The sequence below is a fragment of the Dendrobates tinctorius genome, unplaced genomic scaffold, assembly GCF_039654945.1.
Source record: "Dendrobates tinctorius isolate UK_male_01 unplaced genomic scaffold, ASM3965494v1 ptg000073l, whole genome shotgun sequence".
Lineage (NCBI taxonomy): Eukaryota > Metazoa > Chordata > Amphibia > Anura > Dendrobatidae > Dendrobates > Dendrobates tinctorius.
Genome location: NW_027361741.1, coordinates 35,350,665 through 35,365,300, shown reverse-complemented (window position 1 = coordinate 35,365,300; position 14,636 = coordinate 35,350,665). Strand labels below are relative to the sequence as shown.

Here is a 14,636-nt window from a genome sequence, read left to right as displayed (position 1 = left end):
TTCTGAAAACTGTTTTTGAAAGGACAGGAAGTATGAGTCTAAAATAACCTCAGTGACCAGTCATTTGAACATAATCAATATCCTATTTTACTTCATTATAAGCAAATGATAATTAACAAAAAAATTCTACATTTTTTACTTTGACTTTTTTTCTGTTGTTGAGAAAAAAAAATTCTGATGGCACCTTCCCTTTTAATCCCTTAATGACCAGAGGTATTTCTGGTTTTGCATTTTTATTTTTTGCTCCCCTTCTGCCCAGAGCCATTACTGTTATGATTAGGTAACTGAGGAGGATAGCAGGGAAATAAGCGAAGCAACCAGATAACCAGAGAGGTTGGTAACTTAGCGTATTGCAGACCCCTAAACTGACAACACAACTAGAATTAGCCATGGGACGTACCTACGATGCTCTAGACGCCTCGTCACAGCCAAAGAATTAAGCCTAAAGAGAGAAAGGGGGAAGCTAAACTGCCCCGGAGTAGAACACCAAAGGAATAGATAGCCCCCGAACATATATTGCCGGTGAGACAAGATGAGGCACAAACACAGGCAGAAAATAGAGTAAGCAAATGATGTGGCCCAAACTGTCTAGATAGAATAGGACAGGAAAGGATACTGTCTGCAATCACGCAAAAACCCTAAGCAAAATTCCAACACGTCTGATATGCAAAAAAAACTGAGGCCACACGACCTCTCCCCCACTTAATCAGCACGCTGGTGTAACTGGACGCAAACAATAGATACTGATATAACGGGATTAGAAATACTGCAAAGACTGACATAAGCCGTGGCAACTGAAACAGAGTCCAACACAGGCCCCAGTAGGGAACCAGGCTGGACTCACACCAGCAAGGCATAAATTAGAGACAAGCAAAAAAATGGATCAATTGCAAAAAGATTCAAGCAGACAAATAACTTATCTGAAAGATGCAGGACGAAGCAGGAGGCAAGCAGACTTCCCAAAAGCTCAGGAGGAAAACAAATTAGCGGCAAGAGCTGAGGGAAAGTAGCTCACTTAAATCTCCCCAGTGTGTAACACCTGACCTCCAATCATCCTGCTCAGGTGATTGACTTCTGTCAGCAAGACCAACTCCATTACCAGCAGCAACCACCAGAGGGAGCCCAAACTCAGAAGCCAGGTCAAAAGTTCACAACACATTACTTTTATTTTTCCATCAATATGGCCATGTGAGGGCTTGTTTTTAGTGGGACGAGTTGTACTTTTGAAGACCACTATTGGTTTTACCATGTCGTGTAATAGAAAACGGGGAAAACAATTCCAAGTGCGGTGAAATTGCCAAAAAAAAATGTGAAATCCCACACTTGTTTTTTGTTTGACCTTATTTTTACTAGATTAACTAAACGGTAAAGCTGACCTGCCATTATGATTCTCCAGGTCATTACGAGTTCATTGACACCAAACTTGTATAGGTTCCATTGCCATTTTCCGAGACTCGTAGCGTCTCCATTTTCAGGATCTTGGGCTTGGTGAGAGCTTATTTTTTTTCTGCGCCGATCTGACGTTTTTATTGATACCTTTTTGGTGCAGATATGATCTTTTAATCGCCTGTTATTGAATTTTATTGCAATGTTGCGGCGACCAAAAATCATAATTCTGGCGTTTTGTCTTTTTTTTTTCTTGCTACGCCGTTTAGCGATCAGGTTAATCCTCTGTTTTTATTGATAGTCAGGCGATTCTGAATGTGGTGATACCAAATATGTGTATGTTTGTTTGATTTTTTATTTTTTTTTTTATTTTGAATGGGGCGAAAGGGGGGTGATTTGAACTTTTTTTTTCATATTTTTAAAAACATTTTCTTTTTACTTTTGGCATGCTGCCATAACCTGATCAGCTCTGCTACATAGAGGCGATGATCAGTTCGCCTCTATGTAGTAGAATTTCTCACTTGCTATGAGCGCCGACCACTGGGTGGCGCTCACAGCAAGCCAGCAGTGACAACCATAGAGGTCTCCTGGAGACCTCTGGTTGTCATGCCGACATGCGGGTGACCCGCGATCACGTGACGTGGGTTACCGATGGGCAGATTTCCGGCGTGATTGCCGGAAACGCTTGTTAAATGCTGCTGTCAGCGTTTGACAGCGGCATTTAACGGGCTAATAGCCGCGGGTGGATCAAAACAGCTGACATGTCCCAGGAAAGATGTGGGCTCCAGCGGTGAGGGAGCCCAACATTGGCGCACTATTACGCCCGATGTTGGAAAGGGGTTAAAGAGATTGTCGGGGCTTTGTATAATTTGTGTGTACCGAGGATGCAGAATGCTGGCTGTGTGTATTATACTCCCTGTCAGCATTCTGCATGGTGTTCTAGGTATCACACTTAGTCGTGTGAGCAGCTGTCTCCTGATTCTGGAGGAGCTGCTCACTCCCTGCAGAGACTGGTGGTAACTGCCCCCAATGTCTGCCAGACCCTCCCGTCTTCTGCGTCAGCTTCCCTGTGCAACCACAGCAGAGGCAGCTTGGGAAACTCAGCTGATTGGAGAACGAGAAGGGGAAAAGGCTTCTACAGAGATGAGTATAATGTGCTGTATGCATCCATCCGTACTATACAGACATGTATACACCCCTACATATCTCTTCACCTAAATCCATCTCTTCCCGTGTCCTACTCCTCCATCCTCAGTTTTCATTGAGATATGTCCAATTTTGAGCAGAGTTACAAGGACCTGTGATCAGGCCCACACAGCATGTGCATGAATCACGGACATCTGAATGAGGCCTTTGGCGCTGTTCTGTTTCCCTTGCGCTATGTTTGATGACTTGTTTATCCTCCAACGTGATAACATATGGCATATTGGTATACGGTATTTATTCCACAAGTATTACCGCAGATGATCCAATATCATTTTATTGCTTTTTTTTTTTTTTTTAGTGTATCATGTATTTGAAAGTGTCGCTAAAAAATATGATGTCATGAACGACTCGATGAGCTTGGGCATTCATCGGTTGTGGAAGGACTGGCTGGTACGTCACATGAACCCTACTCCTGGCATTCAGTTACTGGATGTAGCAGGAGGAACAGGTAAAGGATTCATGTTATGGTATAGTCAACTTTTCTTAACGCAACCTACAGTTTCCAAAAGAAATTATTATAGTGTAGGACTCTGCAGTGTATTTTTTTTTTTTTTTTTTCGAAAACCCTGTGTTAGCGATTTCTGCTGATCTGGCACGCTACTGATCGCCCAAAGTCTGTGCTGGGGCTACACTAAGCTATGCAATGCAACGTCCTGCTTTTCACTCTTGGCTATTGTCTTCCGTGAAGGAGTGAGTGCTGTAAAATCCTATGACGCTCAGTCCCACAATGAAGACGGCAATCTAGTAGCAGGAGAAGAATGCTATTTAGTGTCCCCCCACCCCAACACGGAGTTCAGGTGGCCCGTAATACGGGCTATCAATGAAAATTCCTAATAGTGATTTTGTTAAATGATGCTTATAATATATTTAAGGTTGCATTGTCTTATACTGTATGTGACAAGGGCAGTTCTAGATTACGACATTCATCTATTGGCAAAACAGTGAGGTTAAGGGTGCAACCATCAAAAAATTTTCCATAAAAGTGCAATCCAGAATATAGATATAACATTCGCAAAATGCAAAACAGAATCTAAAAAACTGTCCTGTGAATATTTGGTTGATTTCAACCTTAAAATTCCATGAATATTCTATGCACAGTAAACTTTCTAATACTAGTGCTAATACACCTCCCGGACTGTACGGAAGAACCCCATAAACCCATATGTAGCATGATTATATAAATACACAGGTTATGGGTGTATGTGTACATATAGAAGTAGTACAAGGTTTATAAGCATAAAGGTGCATTCTTCTAATAGATGTGTCTTCAAGCTGCCATTAAAATCCCATTTTGTCTTTTTTTTTGTTTTGTTTTATACAGGAGATGTTGCTTTTCGTTTTATTGATTATATCCGGGCACAAAGGGATAAAATGAACCGTCATAAATTAGATGATCAACAAAATCTGTCCTGGTCAGACATCTCAAAATCTTATAGCCATCATCAGGATGGCTCATTGATGGGCTCTAAGGCTGTGATCTGTGATATAAATAAGGAGATGCTGAAGGTTGGGAAGGAGAAGTCATTGCGATTTGGTTATTCTGAAGGTACCGGATTTAAAATTGCTTTACACTGTTTGATTATTTTTTCATTGCTGCCATAAGTTTCCCAGCGGTATCATGGCTCAGTTTCTTTTTATTTTTGCTCACGTTTGGCAAGTATGCATAGATGGCTCCCTGCATATACCCAAAACATCTCCATAGGCACTTAGGACGTGCCAAAAGAGTGTTGTTTCTATACGCTAGGGTGTGATGCATTGACCTATCTTGGTCTTCAGTGTGTAGGAAAGAACAGTTTGCTAGGCTGCGGGGCACAGTGAAAAACAGGCAAAAAAACAAACGACGTACACTTCTGTAAAAGGAAGGAGCACAGGCGGTCTCATACTGAAGTGACCCTTGTGCAAGAATAATATATGGGCCCCCTGCAGTCCAATAGTTCATCATACTCCACAATTCCTCCTTTTGTGAAAATAGGCCCACTTACCTCTTGAGCCCCTTCGCGGCTGTACAGGTTGCACCAATGGTACTGTATGTCCGCTTCTGTGAAGGAGAATATTCCAGCTGTACTTCAAACAAATTGCAAAATGTGAACAAAGCCTTAAGCTCAGATCATAGATGGCTTTCTTAGAATATGAGACTGATCGTATTTAATTTACCAAAATTCATTTTATTGAAAAAGTAGTACTTTGTCTTACTAAGGGCTTTCTTGGGTGGCTGGTGATGCTGAAGAATTGCCTTTCGCTGATGAAAAATTTGATGTCTACACAATTGCCTTTGGAATTCGAAATGTAACTCATATAGACAAAGTAAGTAATAAATATAAACGAATGGCTGCAGCACGAGCTCTGTGTGCCTGTAAGGGCTCATTCGATCTTCAGTTTCCAACATACAAGTTCTATACGTGTTGTTCACACTCCAAAATGGAGACATGTCCGTATTTGTTCCAAGTCACTAGTCAAACTCACAAGTCTGTTGACCTGTGAAAAAAAGACAGCCATCTGTGCTTTCATGTTTGCATAATAGGAGAAAAAATGAATGAAACTCTGCTGGTAAAAAATGAATGACACGGACAAAACATTGATGGAAATCTGATCCAAAAAAGTGATGAAAAGTGGTGTTTTTTGTTTGCATGCAAGAAATTACTGATATCTGAGGCCTGACGAGTTTTAAAAAAAAAACTTACAAATGTATTAATGTATATAATTCTTATTTCTTCTATTATGGATTTTTAGAAATTCTGCAAAAATACAAATAAGGAATACCATTATGTTACATATCATAATCTATGATAAAATTGCACTACAAATCACCATTAATGCATGCCAGTTACATACAGTATGTCTTCTTTTGTTTATTATTCTGCAGCCAAACCCTGATGTCTTGGCATTAAAAAAGCAGAAACTAAAAGGCATGTTTTTCTGCCTTTTTTGCTGCCGTATTTTTCAGGATCCCCCAACCTAAGGTTGCACGAGTTCATGTAAAAATACACAATTGCAAATTTAAAAACGGTGGGAGAAGGTAAATTGTTAGGGTGTTATGTTGGTAGGGCATTGTTTACTTTAACAATATCACTGATTTAATTAAACTCTACTGATGCTAACAGCTATGGTCATGTGAGGATACCAAGACATTATGGGTTAAACTTGGAAAAAATCACAAAAAGAAATGAGTTATACATACTGCTGTACCTTCGTTTTCTTCACCAAGAAAACGCTGCAAAAACTCCTGACAGCAACGTCGTTACTGCGCTTTTGCACTTGCACATTGCTTTCTATGGGTGAAAACACTGCATAAACGATGAAAGAGTTCATATACTCCAATTTTCTAAAACGCAGCAGTTTTATAATTCAGTCAGGAAAAAAAAAACAAGCCTATGCATGACATGTCTGAAATCTCACAGCTTTTCCTGGAGCTGTTAAAAGCAGCTTTTAATTTGCATTAAAAACGCAACATGGGAATATCACAAAAATAACAATGCCTGAGCAACCCAGGGCCCTACCAATGTATAAAAGTAAACCATGCCTGAGCAACCCAGGGCCCTACCAATGTATAAAAGTAAACCATGCCTGACCAACCCAGTGCCCTACCAATGTATAAAAGTAAGCAATGCCTGACCAACCCAGTGCCCTACCAATGTATAAAAGTAAGCAATGCCTGACCAACCCAGTGCCCTGCCAATGTATAAAAGTAAGCAATGCCTGACCAACCCAGTGCCCTACCAATGTATAAAAGTAAGCAATGCCTGACCAACCCAGTGCCCTACCAATGTATAAAAGTAAGCAATGCCTGACCAACCCAGTGCCCTACCAATGTATAAAAGTAAGCAATGCCTGACCAACCCAGTGCCCTACCAATGTATAAAAGTAAGCAATGCCTGACCAACCCAGTGCCCTACCAATGTATAAAAGTAAGCAATGCCTGACCAACCCAGTGCCCTACCAATGTATAAAAGTAAGCAATGCCTGACCAACCCAGTGCCCTACCAATGTATAAAAGTAAGCAATGCCTGACCAACCCAGTGCCCTACCAATGTATAAAAGTAAGCAATGCCTGACCAACCCAGTGCCCTAACAATGTATAAAAGTAAGCAATGCCTGACCAACCCAGTGCCCTACCAATGTATACAAGTAAGCAATGCCTGACCAACCCAGTGCCCTACCAATGTATAAAAGTAAGCCATGCCTGACCAACTCCATGCCCTACCAATGTATAAAAGTAAGCCATGCCTGACCAACCCAGTGCCCTACCAATGTATAAAAGTAAGCAAAGCCTGACCAACCCAGTGCCCTACCAATGTATAAAAGTAAACCATGCCTGACCAACTCAATGCCCTACCAATGTATAAAAGTAAGCAATGCCTGACCAACCCAGTGCCCTACCAATGTATAAAAGTAAGCAATGCCTGACCAACCCAGTGCCCTGCCAATGTATAAAAGTAAGCAATGCCTGACCAACCCAGTGCCCTACCAATGTATAAAAGTAAGCAATGCCTGACCAACCCAGTGCCCTACCAATGTATAAAAGTAAGCAATGCCTGACCAACCCAGTGCCCTACCAATGTATAAAAGTAAGCAATGCCTGACCAACCCTGTGCCCTACCAATGTATAAAAGTAAGCAATGCCTGACCAACCCAGTGCCCTACCAATGTATAAAAGTAAGCAATGCCTGACCAACCCAGTGCCCTACCAATGTATAAAAGTAAGCAATGCCTGACCAACCCAGTGCCCTACAAATTCAACTTCCTCCACTGTTTTTACATTTGCAGTTGTATATTTTTTTTCCATGAACTCCTGGAATCTTGGAATAAAAGCAAAGCTGAGCTTTGCGAAACCTAAAAAAAATGCAGCAAAAAAAACAAAAAACGAAGCCAAACCTTTGTTTTGGCACATGGTAAAAAAATATCATAAGATCAGATTTTTGCTGGAGAAAAAAAACACAGCTAAATAGTCATGCATGACTGTATCATAACCCAGATGATGTCCACCGTGCCTCCATCTGCCTGATAAGTTTTTGCATTGCAATATTTTGAGAGCTATAATTTTTATATATTTCTGCCAACATAATCACTTTCTATTCTGATTTTTGGGAGGCAGAATGAACAAAAACCAGCAATTAAAGAAGGTTTTTTTTTTTTGTTTTTATGCTGTTTGCTGTGTGGTAAAATTGACAAGACAGCTTAATTATTCTTTGGGTCAGTGCGATAATTTTATTTTTATGCCATGTAGGCTGTACACCTTTGAAAACTATTTTATAGCAAAAATATAGTTTTTACATCTCTGTATTCTAAGAGTAGCTTTTTTCTAATTTTCTGCTGATGGAGCTGCTTGGGGACTTGGTTTTTGCGGGACAAGATATCTTTTTCAGCGATACCATTGTTATTTACATTCGTCTTTTTGATTGAGTTTTATTCCACTCTTTTTCGGTAGTATGATGAAAAAGCGTAGTTTAGTTTCCACGCTTTTTATTTATTTATTTAATGGTGTTCATTGTTGTAGGGATTAAATCGTGTGACACTTTTATAGATCGGGCCGTTCTGGAAGCGGCAATACCAAGTATATGCACTTCATTAGTTAATTTTTGTCTTTACATAAATAGTATTTATTGGTATAATAATATATATATATATATATATATATATATATATATATATAATTATTTTTTTTTTGGAGGGGGGGTAATTTAGCTTTCTTTTTTTCTTATTTTATTTGTTTACTTGGATGTACTGCAATGCATGAGACCTGTCAGATTACACTGGCAGAACATCTATTAGGCCCTGGCAATGGGCCGGGTCTAACAAACCACCATACCTGGCACACCATTGTTTAACCTCTGGGTGCCATGACCACTATCTGCTCCCCGTGACTTCGAAATGGGGGTGAGAGGGGGAGCATACTCCCTCTCACAACCTTCAAAAATATCGCGATTGCTATCAATTGCCTGCATCACCGCTGGCTGATTAACCCACCAGATGCAGTATCAACACTGGCTGTTACTGCAGGAGCTTGGCAGTGAGTTAAGCCAAGCTCCTGGTGGCGATTGTGCAGGGAAGGGCTGATGTTTCACATCCTCTGCCGATCACATGCTCACATGATGTGATTGGTTAGTTAGACTGATCGCTACAGTCAGAGAGCGGGGAGCTCTGCAATGGCTCCCCCATGTCTCTAGCCATGCTGGTCAGCTGTCGTTGACTGCTGCCGGCACGGAGCTTTCATTGTGTGTTTACACGCAGTGACAGTTTAAATCTATGACAACCTTCTTGCGATGTGCTATAACCATCAATGCTCGTTAAGTGGTTAAGGACAAATATTAGGTTTAGCATAGTGTTACAGGTTTAAGTGTACCAATAACCAGTGTTTTCATTGTTTATTAACCTTTTTCCAACGTTGGGCGTAATAGTACGTCCACGTCGGACTCCCTGTTTGGTGCGGGCTCCACCACTGAGCCCGCACATGTCAGCTGATATATATAGCGTATAACTTGCACTTTCCAGAAGTGTATCCTTTATTCTGCCCATCGGTGATCGCGGGTCACTAATGGGTTGGCATGACATCCAGAGATCTGAAGCAGACCTCTATGGTTGTAATAGGCAGATTGCTATGTGCGCTGCCCGGTGGTCAGCGGTCATAGAAAGTGAGCATTTCTGCTACACACAGGCGATCTGATAATCACCTGTGTGTAGAAGAGGCAATCAGATTTTTTTTAAAAAATATAAAAGTTCAAATCACCCCCATTTTGCCCTATTCAAAATAAAACAATAAAAAAAAGACATATTTGGTATCGCCGCATTCAGAATCGCCCGATCTATCAATATACAAAAAAATTAACCCTATCTCTAAACAGCTTAACGAGAAATAAATTCAAAACGCCAGAATTACGTTTTCTTGGTAGCCGCTACATTTCAATAAAATGCAATAACGGGAAATCAAAAGATCGTATCTATACCAAAATAATATCAATAAAAATGTCAGCTCGGCACGCAAAAAATAAGCCCTCACCCAACCCGAGACCACGAAAAATAGAGACGCTATGGTTATCGGAAAATGGCGCCATTTTTTTTTTTTAAAGCATATTTTGGAATTTTCACCACTTAAATAAAAAAGAAGCTAGACATATTTGGTATCTATGAACTTCTAATAAACTTGAGCATCAGGTCAGTTTTAGCATTTAGTGAACATGGTAAAAAAAAAACCCAAAACCTGTGCAATTGCACTTTTTTGCAATTTCACCGCACTTGGATTTTTTTCCCCATTTTCCAGTACAAAATGTTTTTTTTTCTCAATTATTTTTATTGAGGTTGAACAAGAAAACAAGTCAAAACAATGACAACCACTATATATATGAAACTAGGGGAACGAGAGGAGAAAATAAGGAGCAGAAAGTGGGGACCGACAAATGAAAAACAGGAAAGGAAGGGGGGGGGAGGGGAAGGGGTGAGGGGAGGAGCAGGCATTAGTGGCATCGATAGAACTATGTGTAACAGCAAGTACACATAATAAGTCTCAGTGTTCTGCAGTAGAGTAATATATTCCAAAAAGGAAATAAAACAAACAACATCCAATATCTAATATCCGGCATCTTAATTATATACGGCTAAGCAGGCTGGAGCGGGGCAACCGTGGAGTGTCTACTATGTATCCAGGGGTGCCAAATGTTCTGTCTTTTTATTATGGTGGTCATCAAGTGAGCTAGTGCTAGTTCAAGCTGGCAGTGAGTGTTAATTCTATCAATTAGTCCTGCAACCTCTGGGGGGGTGGGATCTTTCCATCTAGCCGCTGTCAACACTCTAGCAGCTATCAAAATATGTGACAGCGTACCTCTAAAGGGCATGTCACACTAAGAGATATCGCTAGCAATATCGCTATAACTTGTGACGTTATAGCGATATTGCTAGCGATATCTCTGTGTCTGATACTTACCTACGACCGGGAGGACGCAGGATCGCCTAGTGTGACAGGTAAGTAGCGATCCCCGTCCCCAGCGATGTCGCTAGTGAGATCTGCCTGTGTGGCAGCTCACTAGCGACCACTTAGCGATGTACCAGCGATCCTGACCGCGTCATATCGCTGGTCGGGATCGCTGGTACATCGCTAAGTGTGACAGTACCTTTAGAATATGAGGAATTTCGTTCAGGCCAATGTGTAAAATGGCCTGGCTTGGGGTCAGAGTCATCTGGATACCCAAGACTTGTGAGATCAATAAATCAACACCCCTCCACCAAGGCTGGAGCACCGGACAGGACCACCAAGTATGCTCAAGAGTACCCCTCATCCCACACCCTCTCCAGCATTCACCAGACCCACCAGCTCCGAAATGTGCCGTTCGGACCGGGAACTGGTACCATCTCAGGTGCATCTTTTTCAACTGCTCCAGATGGTTCACACATGAAGAGACCCGTACAACTTCACACAATCCTTCCTCCCAGTCAACAGGTTCGGAGAGAAAACCCAGATCCCGCTCCCACCTGATCATATAGGGCAGTTTTGTATTATATGGCGGGTCATTCAGGGCTCTATATAATAATGAGCTACCTCTCGGGCCAGAATCAGGCAGCAGAAAATAACCGTTAACTGTGTTATTTAGTTGTGAATTGAAAAAAAACGAGTCCGGTGAATTATGCAACATATGACGTATTTGTAGGTATTGGTAAAAACACCTCCGGGTGGCCGGAAACTCAGCAGCCAGTTGGTCAAACGGGATTAACCCACCACTCCCCACTAGGTCTCCCAGACTCACAATTCCGGCAGCAACCCATGACTGAAGATTAAGGTATGGAATATGCATCTCAAGGGCCTTTAACTATATGGAGTGGCGTGATAGTTTAATAAGAGATGGGACCACTGTCCTCCAATGATGTAGCGCAGCTTTCATAGTTGGCAAAAGTGGGGAATATTTAGTAGTTTTAATAGCTTCAGCCTCCAAAATAAATTGGGTAGACCTGGCGGTAGCATAATAGTTTTCTATTTGAAGCCATTTATGGTCTCTGTCCGCTTGCCACCAGTCTCTCAGTCCCGTCATTATAGCGGCTTTATGATACTTTAACAAGTTTGGTACCCCCAGTCCCCCTTTTTTATACGGGAAATACATTAGGGCCCTGGAGATCCTAGACTTTTTATATGACCAAATATAACTATATGCCATAGTTTGTAATCTTAGAATTCTTTTTTCAGGAATTATCATTGGTATGCACCGGAGTAGGTACAATATTTTAGGTAGGAGAATCATCTTAAAGGCATTAATCCTTCAATCCAGGAGGTCTGGACAGCATGAAGCTGCTGCAATTGTTTCTTAAGCTGTATTTCAAAATTAGTAAAGTTCCTATCCACAATCTGCTCAGAACCCATCAGTGTAATGCCCAAATATGGAATACCCTCTCGCATCCACTTAAACGGAAAAATGGCCTCCAGCCTTGTCTTTTCCGCACGAGGAACCGCCACCGGAAACAACAGGGATTTTGGGGGGTTCAGTTTATAGTATGAGACCTTGCTAAATTCCCCAAGTTCACAAATAATCGCAGAAAACGAAGATTCTAAATTTACACAGGATAGAATGACATCATCGGCGTATAGACCGACTTTGTGCTCCACCTGTCCAACCCTAATCCCAGAAATGCCCGCCGACATTCTAATGCGCTCGGCAAGCTGCTCCATGCACAGCGCAAAAATAACAGGCGAGAGCGGGCACCCCTGTCTCGTACCGTTCGTGATCTGGAACGGGCCGGACAAGAAGCCAGACGTCAAAACCCTGGCGCAGGGGGTCGAGTACATGGCACAGATTGCGGATAATATAGGGCCCGACAGTCCAGATTTCTTCAGGACTGCTCTTAAATATCCCCAGTGCACCCTGTCAAAAGCTTTTTCAGCATCAAGTGACAGGAATGCACTGGGTTGGCCAGACACCTCAGATATTTTAATCAAATTCAACATACGTCGTATGCCATCCTTCGTCTCCCGTCCAGCAACAAAGCCCACCTGATCTGCTGACACTATAGTCGGTATAATTAGTTTCAGTCTAGATGCTATGATTTTAGTAAACAGTTTGACATCTGAATTTAACAAAGCAATGGGTCTGAAATCTCCGGGATGTGTGAGTGATTTTCCCGGTTTTGGTATAGTGGAAATAGTGGCCTCTAAATTAGGGGCCATCACAGTACCAGCGTCTCTCCAGTGTGTGAACAGATGCTGTAGATATGGTGTTAATTGCTGAGAAAAGGTCCTATAATAATCATTCGTTAAGCCATCCGGGCCAGGGGCTTTATGAAGTTTAGTCTGTTTAATCGCCTGCTGAATTTCTGCAGCCGCGAAGGGGGCGTTTAAATAATTTAATTGGTCAATGGTAATACAATGCAAATTAACAGAATCTAAGTATGCATCAATAGATGTTTGGTCAGGTTGAGGGGTGGAGGCATCATCTTTTAAATTATAGAGGGCAGTGTAATATTGAGCAAAGGCTTGCACTATGTCCCGTGGGTTCCTAAGGGCTCTACCTTGCTCATCCAATATGTGGTCAATTCGTGACATGACCTCCCGTTTATGAACTCAGCGAGCTAGAAGCGCTCCCGCCCTGTCCCCGGTAGCATATAAGTTACTTTTAAGTTTCCTCATATTGTATGCATATTTGTATAGGAAATTTTCCCTTAATTTAAATCTAATTTGGGAGATCTCCTCAGAGACAGAGGGCGTATGTGCAGCCTTATTAATAGCATCTAAATAATGTAAACGGGAGAGCAGAGCCTCTCTACTGGCTTCTCTTTTCTTCTTTAAATATGAAGCTTGTTGTAGGAGAACCCCCCCCTAACCACCACTTTGTGAGCAGACCAAATGGTCTCATCAGAGACCTCCCCATTATCGTTTATTTGAAAGTAGCCCTCCAGCTCCGAGGAAACCCTATCAACCACCTCCCCCCTCAGCAGCAACGAGTCATGAAGACGCCACCTGAACGCAGGGTCAGCCTGGTGGGCAAGGGCAAGGGTCAGAGAGACAGGAGCGTGGTCAGACCAGGCGATTAGGCCAATAGTGGCATTTAGACACCTGCTTAGGGTCGCACTATCTATTAAGAAATAGTCGATACGGGAGTATGTGGAGTGCCTGGGAGAATAAAAAGTATAATCTCTTTCCGATGCGTGTGAGTATCTCCAAAAATCATGTAGGTGAAATTCATGGGATAGGAGGTTCAAACCCCTCCTAGTTCTCTTCCTTCCTGAAGAGCAGTCAAGGTCCGCATTCATGGGGAGATTGAAATCACCACATATGATATTGCTACCCTTCACTTTTAAAGAGATATCATTAAAGGTAGTTCTCAAAAATTTGTGTTGGCCTTCATTGGGAGCATATACATTTGTCAACGTGTGCACCTCTCCATTTAGCAGGCAAGTGACTGTCAAGCATCTATCTACGGAGTCAGCATATTGTGATAACAATTGAAATGCTATTGTACGTTTCACCATAATGCACACACCAGCCTTTTTGGTCTGACCATTAGCAAAAAACATGTGGGGGAAGTGAGGGTGTCGAAGCCTGAAATTATCGGCTTCCAATAGATGTGTTTCTTGAAGGCAGACAACATCCGCCCGTGACCTCCCCACCTCCCTCCACATCATAGAGCGTTTTTCAGGGGAATTTAGGCCCCTAACATTCAAGGATAAGATTTGTATACTCATAATACTGATACGAGAAGTTCACAGTGCTTCCGGCAGAATGGAACTGCACACTTAATATAGTCACATATAGCATGCTAGAACCAACACGTCTACAAATACACTGAGAGTCCATTGTAGCACATAGATGCCTGGGTATTTGGGAGGAAAAAACCTGGAAGAAAAAATGGGAGCAGATATACTTACAGACGGGCCAGAGTATTGACCCCAAAGGATGCCAAAAAGAAAAAAAAAAAAAGAAAGGAAAAGAAAAAGATAAGAAACCAAAATATAGTCAAATATACGAGAGCCACTCGTATAAACATCCAGAACAGTTCGGACGATCCGCAGATCAAGGATCCACGAGGGGGGTGGAAGTGAAAAGTTCACGAACCAAGGCCCACTAGGAAGCG

At 41.9% G+C, this 14,636-nt stretch overlaps 1 protein-coding gene across 3 annotated transcripts in view; it reads left to right on the top strand.

Moving 5' to 3' along the window:
• The window catches only part of COQ5 (coenzyme Q5, methyltransferase), a 59,210-nt gene that overhangs the window by 29,765 nt on the left and 14,809 nt on the right, over positions 1-14,636 (top strand). For 2 of the 3 annotated variants that reach the window (XM_073582757.1, XM_073582758.1), the window contains exons 2-4: positions 2,891-3,040; positions 3,914-4,138; positions 4,790-4,896. In XM_073582757.1, the coding sequence (XP_073438858.1) occupies positions 2,891-3,040; positions 3,914-4,138; positions 4,790-4,896 (482 nt within the window). The remainder of the gene's footprint in view (positions 1-2,890; positions 3,041-3,913; positions 4,139-4,789; positions 4,897-14,636) is intronic. The other variant, XM_073582759.1, reaches the window with a different exon arrangement.